Source organism: Tachysurus vachellii, chromosome 15 (genome assembly GCF_030014155.1).
Source record: "Tachysurus vachellii isolate PV-2020 chromosome 15, HZAU_Pvac_v1, whole genome shotgun sequence".
NCBI lineage: Eukaryota > Metazoa > Chordata > Actinopteri > Siluriformes > Bagridae > Tachysurus > Tachysurus vachellii.
In genome coordinates, this window is record NC_083474.1 from 21,632,969 (window position 1) to 21,643,230 (window position 10,262).

At 42.1% G+C, this 10,262-nt stretch overlaps 1 protein-coding gene across 2 annotated transcripts in view; it reads left to right on the forward strand.

Annotated features, from left to right (window-relative positions):
• Positions 1 to 10,262, forward strand: part of tep1 (telomerase-associated protein 1) — a 48,222-nt gene that overhangs the window by 31,413 nt on the left and 6,547 nt on the right. Inside the window, exons 32-48 of one of the 2 annotated variants that reach the window (XM_060887667.1) lie at positions 37 to 151; positions 293 to 337; positions 1,836 to 2,043; positions 2,174 to 2,294; positions 2,418 to 2,542; positions 3,107 to 3,206; positions 3,302 to 3,457; positions 3,643 to 3,861; positions 3,952 to 4,008; positions 4,413 to 4,545; positions 5,853 to 6,083; positions 6,640 to 6,797; positions 8,290 to 8,397; positions 8,700 to 8,804; positions 9,346 to 9,472; positions 9,551 to 9,630; positions 9,912 to 10,035. In XM_060887667.1, the coding sequence (XP_060743650.1) occupies positions 37 to 151; positions 293 to 337; positions 1,836 to 2,043; positions 2,174 to 2,294; positions 2,418 to 2,542; positions 3,107 to 3,206; positions 3,302 to 3,457; positions 3,643 to 3,861; positions 3,952 to 4,008; positions 4,413 to 4,545; positions 5,853 to 6,083; positions 6,640 to 6,797; positions 8,290 to 8,397; positions 8,700 to 8,804; positions 9,346 to 9,472; positions 9,551 to 9,630; positions 9,912 to 10,035 (2,212 nt within the window). The remainder of the gene's footprint in view (positions 1 to 36; positions 152 to 292; positions 338 to 1,835; positions 2,044 to 2,173; positions 2,295 to 2,417; positions 2,543 to 3,106; positions 3,207 to 3,301; positions 3,458 to 3,642; positions 3,862 to 3,951; positions 4,009 to 4,412; positions 4,546 to 5,852; positions 6,084 to 6,639; positions 6,798 to 8,289; positions 8,398 to 8,699; positions 8,805 to 9,345; positions 9,473 to 9,550; positions 9,631 to 9,911; positions 10,036 to 10,262) is intronic. The other variant, XM_060887668.1, reaches the window with a different exon arrangement.

Here is a 10,262-nt window from a genome sequence, read left to right on the forward strand (position 1 = left end):
CTGAAAATCTCACTGTGGTTATATTTTCATCTCCAGTTGAAATGTGATAAGTGGGAGCCAATGCACTTCCTGCTGTGCAGCTACTACTTCCTGTATGCTAATGTGCGTCATGGACTCCTGCGCAGCCTCATGGAGAATTACATCCTGTACGGTGAGGTTTGAAAACAATCTGAAAGAGTTTTTGTAAAGAGTTGTGTATCACTACTAATCCACTTAGCCCCACCCCTTTGCTCTTGTATCATACATCTGGCCCCACCTCCTTATTGATTACTTTCTCACTTTTTTTTATTAGAAAAGAGGATTGAAGTGGACAAGCCACACTGTCCTGAGGCATCCGGTACGTTCATACATCTACTCCATCTCAGCTACTACAGAAAATTTGTTAGTTAAGGCGGTACGGTTGGGCGGGGGGCGGGGCTCGGGGGCAGGGCTTCTTTGTGAGATACACCACAGACTCTTTACTACGTTTAACAATTATTAAAAACTGGCACGTGCAACCTAGCTAGCAGGTGAAGAACTCAAACAACAAAATCACCAGCTAACTTACTTTAAATTTGCAAGAACTATAGACTAATACAATAACAGAATTAAATAAACCCAAAACATAAGTCCATTTACAGTTCTCACGGACACGCGTTTTATCAACTGGCTAGTTATCCTCCAGACAGTGACGGACCACGTCTGTCTCTCATTTCGGCCGTGTGGCGCGCGTGCCTGCTTGCGGTGTGAAGCGCATCCGTGCTATTCTCCGAGATGCACTTGACGGCCTTTGGGGCGGTAGGGTTTCCCAGCTTAGGCGTGCTGCTCGAACTGCAAAATGCAGCGGGAAACCCTGTACTAGTTACGTCTTAACCTCGGGTTGTCAACATTCTAAACTTAAATTTATCCAATCAGATTGGTTGATGTGCAATATGCAAATAAGAAGAAGTTTACAGTAGGGATTAGGAATGTACAGAGTGAAACAAGGTCAGATTATGAAGATCCAGGATTCAGTGTTAACCCAGGGAAAGTAGGAGCAGTGTGAAACCTCTGACTATATAAACCCAGAGGAAATATTTTGATGATTTAATACACTTGCATGAATGAAATGAAAACTGTGCGATAGAAACTTTTATCATCACCACATATACATTACAGAACAGTGGAATTCTTTTCCTTGCATACTTCAACTGAGGAGGTTGGAGCACAGGGGCAGCCACGATACAGCACCCCTGGAGCACGGAGGGTTTAACGGCCTTGCTTAATTGCCCAACAGTGGCAGTTTTAGTGCTGAGGCTTGAACCCCAATCTTCTGATCAACAAACCAGAGCCTTAACCATTTGAGCCACCACTGCAGCTATAATCCTGCATATAAACCTCATGTCCACTGCCCTGTGGTGGCACGTTTGATCTACAGATAAAAAACACAGTCAGAAACAGAGTTGGTGGTAAAAGCAAAGAAGTAAAAATAATATTTATTTTACTGCAGCAAAAGGCGTCTTCCATACAAGTGTAGAGTGCCAAGTTTAGTGATTCAGCTCTCACTTTTATACCCTAGGTGTGTGCTTGTGTAGCCTGGTATGTGTGTGTGTGTTGGTATGTGTGTGTGCTTGTGTTTATATGACATCTCAGTCACCTCAGTAAAGTCAGATCTTAACAAGCACATGCACCCACACTCCCCTTAGTTCCTATCCGTTTAACACATGTTTAACACATGTTTAACACATGCCATGTTTATGGCAGGAACATTTATGGCAGGAACATCGGTATCCTGTTCTCTCTCTCTCTAGTCTGTCACACAGAATTTACCATGAAAGCACATATAACACTCATGATATTTAAAATTTCCACTACAGCCCTTTCCGACGAGCTTGTGGCTTGTCATTCATTCCTGAAGCACCACGCCCCCCTACTCTCCCATTGGCCAGCTCTGTTTGTACAGCAAGCCCTGAACGAACCCGAGGCCTCAGCTGCTCATGCCTGGGCTAAAATAGCTGTGGAGGAGGGAAACATCCACCCGGTCAGATGGATGAACAGCTCCAGAGAATCCCGTCAGGAAGCTGGGTATGGATCCCTCTGAGCACGCTGCTAGGGTTTAAACATTCTTTAGTGTGTTACAGGGAACAGATTTATGTCATTGTCTTTTGTGTCATTTGATGTGTTTGTGTGTAATTCAGTGTCTGTAATTCTGCAGCGAGCTGGTTTCCACATTTCAGCAGACTCCGTCCTGTGTGTCCCTGAGTCCTGCAGGAGTTCTTGTGGCAGTGGGGACAGAACAGGGTTCTCTCCATCTCTACCACACACACACCAACCAGGTCACAGCTATATCTTCTTCCTCTCCTCTTTCTCATCTTGTTGTAGAAAAGGTAACACAGGTCTTTCTCTCAAAGTCGTCAAATCCTTTTGGGGAACTCTTTTGCTTTTTTTTTTTACAACAGGAAGTGAAGTCATTGGTTAGTAACTGTGACGGGATCTCGGGCTGTGTGTTTCTGGATGAGTGTGTTCTGTGGACCACCTCGCACGACGGCCAGGTAGAGTCCTGGGACGTTAGCGGTGGTTGCAGGTCAGTGTGCAGTGTGTTGGGAAAGAAATATATTACAAAGAAAGAAATAACTTCAGCAGTTTTTGACTGTCTGCATAAATAACTGTCTGAATATCTGTTAAACATCTGAGCATCTGTTTGTTCACCTGAACATCTGTCTCTCTTCCTCAACATCTGTCTCTGTCTTCTTCAGCATCTGTCTGTCTTCCTCAACATTTTTTATCTCTTTCTGAACATCTGTCTGTGCACCTGAACATCTGTCTGTCTGTTTGGATATCTGTCTCTCTTAATCAACATCTGTCTGTCTTCCTCAACATCCGTCTGTCTTCTTCAACATTTTTATCTCTTTCTGAACATCTGTCTGTGCACCTGAACATTTGTCTGTCTGTTTGCATATGTCTCTCTTAATCAACATCTGTAGGTCTTCTTCAACATTTTTATCTATTTCTGAACATCTTTCTGTCCACCTGAACATCTGTCTGTCTGGATCTTTGTTAGCTTCTCTGTCTAAATATCCGTCTGTCTGCCTGTCTTGATGTTTAAAGATCTAAAAATAACAAATCAGTGTGTTGAATGCCTCTGTAGGACGGCCCACCTGATGGCCCACTCCAACAGGATAACAGGATGTGATGTCAGCAAAGACAGGAAGCACTTTGCTACAGTTTCCTTAGACTTCACTCTGAAGGTCAGAATAATTCACATTAAACACAGTTTGTCATTCAACATAAACATATTATTTACTGTGTGTGTGTCCGTCTGTATCTGTGTGTGTGTGTGTAGGTGTGGTCTTCTCAGAAGGGGAAACAGGAGGCATCTCTGGAGAACCCCACCCCTCTGAATTGTGTAACCTTTGACCCTGAGGGGAGTCTGGTGGCGGTGGGTTGCTGGGACGGAGCAGTGCGAATGTGGGACTGGATCAAACAAGAGAACTGCATGGTGAGGAGGAAACAGGAAGTGAACAGAGAATTATGGGTCTTGGAGTCTGAATTGTTAGCTATCATGTTAATGTTCTCTCTCTGTCGTTTTCACTTTGTACTTATCTCTTTTTCTTTCTTATTCTTTTTGTGTATCTTTCATTTTCTTCTTCTGTCTCTCTTTCCCTCTTTCCTCTTTCCCTCCAGACTCTGTTAGGTCATCAGTGTTCAGTGCGCAGTGTATCGTTCTCTCCGTCCCCCTCTCTCTCGCTCCTCTGTTCTGGGGCGTTGGATGGAGAGATGAGGTTGTGGTCAGTTCCCGGAGAGTCCTGTGTATGGCGCTCTCTCGCTCACCGTGGCTCCACTGAGGCTCTTCGCTTTCTGAGTGATGGAGAGTCACTGCTCAGTGCTGGACATGATGGCATGGTGAGGGGACACACCCACACACATACAAGTGTGTTACTGATTACTGACGTAAAACTAAAGTGTGTGTGTGTGTGTGTGTGTGTGTTGCAGGTGCAGGTGTGGTCTGGAGGTCTCGGACGCTCGGTTTCAGTTTTGGGGGAGGAAAAGGTAGTGCTGAAAATACTGAGTTACCAGGAGCATGATGATCTGTCTGTTTGTCTGTCTGTTGATGATCATGGTGATGTTGATGGTGATGATAGTAATGATAAACATGGCAATGATGAAGGTGATGATAGAAATAATGACAATGATGAAGATGGTGATGATAATAGTAAGTGGTAAAGGTGAAGATGATGATGGTATTAATGATGTAGATAATGGTTGTGGTGGTGATGATGGTAAAGATAATGGTGGTGGTGATGATGAGTGATGTTGGTAATGATGAAGATAACGGTGGTAGTGGTGATGAGGATGATGATGATGATGATAGTAATGATGAAGATAATGGTGGTAACAATGATTAAGATAATAGTGACAATAATGATGAAGAAGAACTCCATTCTTCATTAAAGAAGCTGTTGAAATCATCGGGGTCCAGACCCGTTGCGATGTCTGAAGATGCAGCTCTCTGCGTGGCTGTGAACGGTCGTTACGCTGCTGTGGGTTACCATGGCAACGGGCTTAAACTTTACAACTTACAGTCAGGTACAATTTCATTTCAACTATAAACAATCCTGGCTTTTCTACAAGTGTTTATTAAAACTTAAACACTTTAAAAATGCTGAAAAGATCTAACTCTAACCTTTGCACACTTAAAGCTGCGATGTTTTAGGACTTTTCCCAGATAAATTTGAACTGATTTTAATTGAATCGATATTTAAGACATTTCTTTTGTTTCTGTATTTCGTGTTTGTCAATATGTAGATGTTGATTAAAGGTGGGGTGATGCACGATGTTTGAGAAACGCTTCAGAAAACTGAGTCGGGCCGACAAACAAAACAAACGTGTAGCCAATGAGCATAAAGGGGTGTGTCTTGTCAATATGCGGTGGAGAGAGCGTTCAGTGCGCATGTCTGACATTAGCATAAAGGGGCGTGTCTTGTCAATATGCGGCGCAGAGAGCGTTCAGTGTGCATGTCTGACATTAGCAGAAAGGGGCGTGTCTTGTCAACATGTGGCGGAGAGAGTGTTCAGTGCACATGTCTGACATTAGCATAAAGGGGCGTGTCTTGTCAATATGTGGCGGAGAGAGTGTTCAGTGCACATGTCTGACATTAGCATAAAGGGGCGTGTCTTGTCAATATGTTGCGGAGAGAGTGTTCAGTGCGCATGTCTGACATTAGCATAAAGGGGCGTGTCTTGTCAATATGTGGCGGAGAGAGTGTTCAGTGCGCATGTGTGACATTAGCATAAAGGGGCGTGTCTTGTCAATATGTGGCGGAGAGAGTGTTCAGTGCGCATGTGTGACATTAGCAGAAAGCGATTGAAACACTGACATGACGGATACCTGCCGTTACCTCTGCCTCGGGTTCTAGGTGTTGAACGTCGTCTTCCGCGTGAAACGGAGCTAAACCTTTCACGGTACAACACACAGTACTACAAAAACACATTTGTATTACCATAGTATTACTCATTGTGTTCATTTATTGATAAAAATATCCCCTTGGCCAGCCGCCCCAGCAGGTTCCGCCATAATAGTTGCCTGGGTTACGTATGTATGTGTGGGGCGGAGCTAAAACAGGGGTGACACCCAAAGGGGCGTGTTTGTTTTGGTGATTTCAAATGTCAACATTGGCTTTCAAACATCGTGCACTCCACCTTTAATATTATGTTAATATTTTATTTAATAGTGATCAAATTTACTGTATTGAAAAAGCTGAATGTGTCTTTCCTTGCTATGCTATTTAGATTTACTGAAGGTTATGTGAAGAAATAGGATTTTTATTTACGTGTGTATATGTTTGTGTGTGTGTTTGTGTGTATGTTTGTGTGTATGTTTGTGTGTGTTGTAGGTGGCTGTGTGTGGTCCACTGAGGACCTGCGTGTGTCCATTCTGTGTTTGCTCTGGCTGCAGACCTCAGCAGACGCTCTCCTGCTCTCTGGAGGCTTAGATCAGCGCCTACGCCTGTGGAGGGAGCAGAGAAAACATGGCAGGTCTCTGACACTCGCAGGAGACTTTGGGGACCAGAAGGGAGCTGTTCTCGCTCTGAGCCAGAACTCCACTTATGTAGCCTCCGCATCGGGTCGGTACCACACACACGTCCGGGTTTCGTAATAATAGCAATACTGTCTGATAAAAACAGAGCATCGTCTCAATTTACACTCCATACACCAATGCAGTGTTAAATCCTGGATTCTGATTGGTCAGAAGGTCCTAATTAATTATCTAGAACAACACGCTGAGAGCAGCACAGGTTAATGTTAATAACCTCACTCTGATACCTTGTCGTTTCTATAGCAACATCTTGGGCACAGTGAGGTACAGTGGACGCACCAGAGAAACATATTTAAGATGAAACTGTTGGTCTGTAAGGAGACGTTTATTTTACATTTATGGAAGCAGTCTGAGGTCTTCAGACAACATTGTGATTTCTTGTGACATGACAAGCTGCACGTTGTTGTCCTTATTGATGTTTCACAACATTAATTGTATTTAATTTTTTCTTTTTAAATTAGTAAGTTGTAATTGTTGACCCATTGCTCTGTGGTGCGAGAGGAATAAAACACTTCAGTGTGATCAGTAACGACGTTCTCAACGCTGAAGCTCACTGGTTTTTAATCCTCTGTTTGGTCACTCAGATGACTACACGATCGCATTGTGGCTGAAGAGAGATTTGACCTCTGACCCCTGGGTTAAACCGACAGCAGTGAGTCTTCTGAGGGGTCACAGCGGAGGGGTCACGTGTTTGGCCTTCAGTCCAAATGGAGATGAGCTGCTTTCAGGGGGAAAAGACAAGGTACAGAAACATTTCACCACAAAACACCACACACTCGGTGCGTCTCATGTGACATACACACACACATACATACACACACACACGCATACACACGCATACACACACACGCATACACACATACACACACGCATACACACACACACACATACGCACACACATACGCACACACATACACACACACACATACACACACATACACACACACACATACCAGGGTTCCCACGCGTCCTGGAAAACCTGGAAATCCTGGAAAATGAATGACCAATATTCCAGTCCTGGAAAACACATGGAAAATGAGAGAAAACATAAACTGTCCTGGAAAAAATCTTGTTGTCCTGGAAAATTATTATTTTTAAATGTTCTTGATCATTTAAAGAACAGTTTACAACTGGTCGAAACAACGTTAGTAACAGAAAGCGCTCTGTTCAGGGACGCTGAGTTTTGACGGGTTTTTGTTATGCTGTTTAATCTCGCTGTGACGGATGACGCTGTCTTGTGTTGGCGGTTTCAGGCGCTAGGAATGGTTTAAGTGCTCGAATGTTTTCAGCAAATGGTGACGAGTAAGCAGGTTATATTAACCTTGTTAATCTGACTATCATGTGCAAGGGGAATGCACAGCAAACTAAAGCATGCATGACGGCATTGGCCTGAGAAAGGAAAGGGTATTAATATGTGTCGTCTTTTTATTTTATAAATGTTGAAATTTCATTCACATGACAAATTGTCTTTAAAAGTATAATTAAGTAATAGCCATAAAGTGTACGTTGTTTTTAAGACTTCTGGAGATAAGAACATATTACTTTAGTCCGTGAATCTGTGATCCTTGTCTTTTTTTGCTAAATTTGAAATGTCTTGGAAAAGTCCTGGAAAATGATCTCTGAAAAAGAGTGGGAACCCTGACATACACACACATACACACAAACATACACACACACGCACACACACACACACACACACACACACACACACACACACACACACACACACGCACGCAGACACACACACACTCCTTATTCTCATGCTTACATTAATCTCTGTTCCTTTATTTTCCTGTAATGTCCCCAAGTGTTCTATTCTTTTTATAACAGGCAATTTGCCAATAAACACCTATTTTTGTAATTATAGATTAAGTCATTGTTACTCTAAATGTTACTGTTTTCAAATTTACAGAGAAACTGTAAAAAAAAAAACGTCTCTGTCATGAAGATGTGGGAAAACTTAAATTGACAGATTTACCTCTGACTGTTAAACAGCGCTGACATTGGAGACTCCTTCACACGTGTTAATAAACATCTCCTTCCATAAAACACAAACTTCAACTTATAATCTTATTACCGATTATCAACATTATATATTTCATTTATGTTAAACGTCCACAGTACAGGAAACTAATCAACACCTTCTGACCAATCAGAATCCAGAATGTACCAGTGCTGTGGTAGAATGTCATTTTTACCTCAACATGTGTTTAATAATGGTGTGTTTGTTTCAGGCTCTGATGGTGTGGAAGATAAACTCCTCTCCTCCGTCTCTCTCTCGCTCTTTACCACACTGCCATGGAGACTGGATTACTGGATGTGCCTGGACTACATCTTCCCTGGTAAGTGTGTGAAATTATACAGCTATTTCATGGAAAATTCAATACTTCAAACTATACATTCAACTCCAAAGGTATTGGCACTCGCTATAAAGTCACTTCATGTGACAGAGTACACTTTATTACTTATTATAACACCTTTTATAACACATGTATAAACACTGAACAGTATATTTATAGAGTTGTGCGTGTGTGTGTTTGTATGCGTGTGTGTGTGTGTGTGTGTGTGTGTGTGTGTGTGTGTGTGTGTGTGTGTATGAGCCTCAGAGGATAAAAGATGTTTATTCAGTTTAATGTGTCTGTAGCTGAGCTGCTCTAACGACTGCAGACTGCGACTGTGGGACATTCAGACAGGAAATTGCATCAGAGAAGTCTCGACTGCATCCTCTGTGGGTGCGATGTGTTGCTGGGTGAGTCAACGGGCTTGTCCCAAACAGTAACATTTCCGTATTTCTATATGGGCTGTGGTAGCCTAGTGGTTAAGGTGTACTTATATCTGTCTGTCCGTCTGTCTGTTTCTTTCTTTCTATCTTTCTTTATAACCTCATATCTGTCTGGATGTTTATCCGCTTGTTGTTTATCTAGTTTGTCTTTCTGACTGTTATATTCTACTTTGTTTATCTTTGTCATCTGATCTGTCTTTCTGTGTGTTTTCCTGTATGTATATCGCTCTGTCTGTCTGTCTCTGTTTTACACTCTATTTATCTGTCTATCTACCTGACATGAGACAATATATTTTACTCAGTTTTATTATTAAAATTTTATAGTATGCAAATGCGTGTATATATATATATATATATATATATACATATATATATATATATATATATATATATATATATATATATATATATACGTATATATATATATATATATATATATATATGTATATATATATATATGTATATATAAAATAGTGTCTGTGTGTGTGTATGTGTGTGTGTGCTGCAGGAGGACTATGTGATGTTGGGTTCATCTGATGGACAGCTGACTGTGTGGAAATCTGATTTAGGAGTGATTACTGAGATCAAAGCCCATCTTTCTCGCCTCCACCACACCACCATTATCTCTAAACCAGGTAACACACAAGCACACACACACTCGGGTGTAACCACTCGTTCATTACCCACTCATTCTTTCCGGATGTGTTCTCAAGGCCTGGTGAAGAAACCCGAAGACCTGCTGATCGCTACAGCATCTGACGATGGATCTGTGAAACTATGGCAACCTCTGCAGGTAGAAACCATCTTCATATTAAAACAAATCTCTAACCTGTGCTGGAAACATCAGATCAGTCTAATGTTTATGTTAATGCTCTCGTTCTGATGCATACACACACTTGTGTCACCACTCAGAAGTTGATCATTTTTATATAAGTGATCCCCACATGGTGTTCCTTGTGTTCATTTTTTATACCAAGCAATTTTCCTACAAATACCCTTTTTAATTACCCCCACCCCTCTCCCTCTGCGCCCCCCCCACCCCCCACTCCCCATCCCCCCTCTCTCTGCCCCTAGGTTGACCATCGCAGTACTCTAGTCGGTCACAGTGGGAGTGTTTCTGCTTTAGCGAGCAGTTCTGGTCCAAACTTCCTCACTGTGTCTGAGGATCACAGTCTCCGAGTCTGGAGCATTAACACAGGTCTGAAGTCTCATCCTCATGTGTCTTATCTTCTGATATTCTGACAGTTCACATCTTATGACTGAATAGTTCATCGTAAAAATCAACATACTCCTTTATAATCGTTCTTTATTCCTCTTCTCAGTGCTGTGTCTGTAGAGTGTCTGTTTGTTACTCATTAAAACATTTCCACACGCACTTTGTCTTGAAGATAAAGATTAAAAACAAAGTTACAGTTAAAATATTTG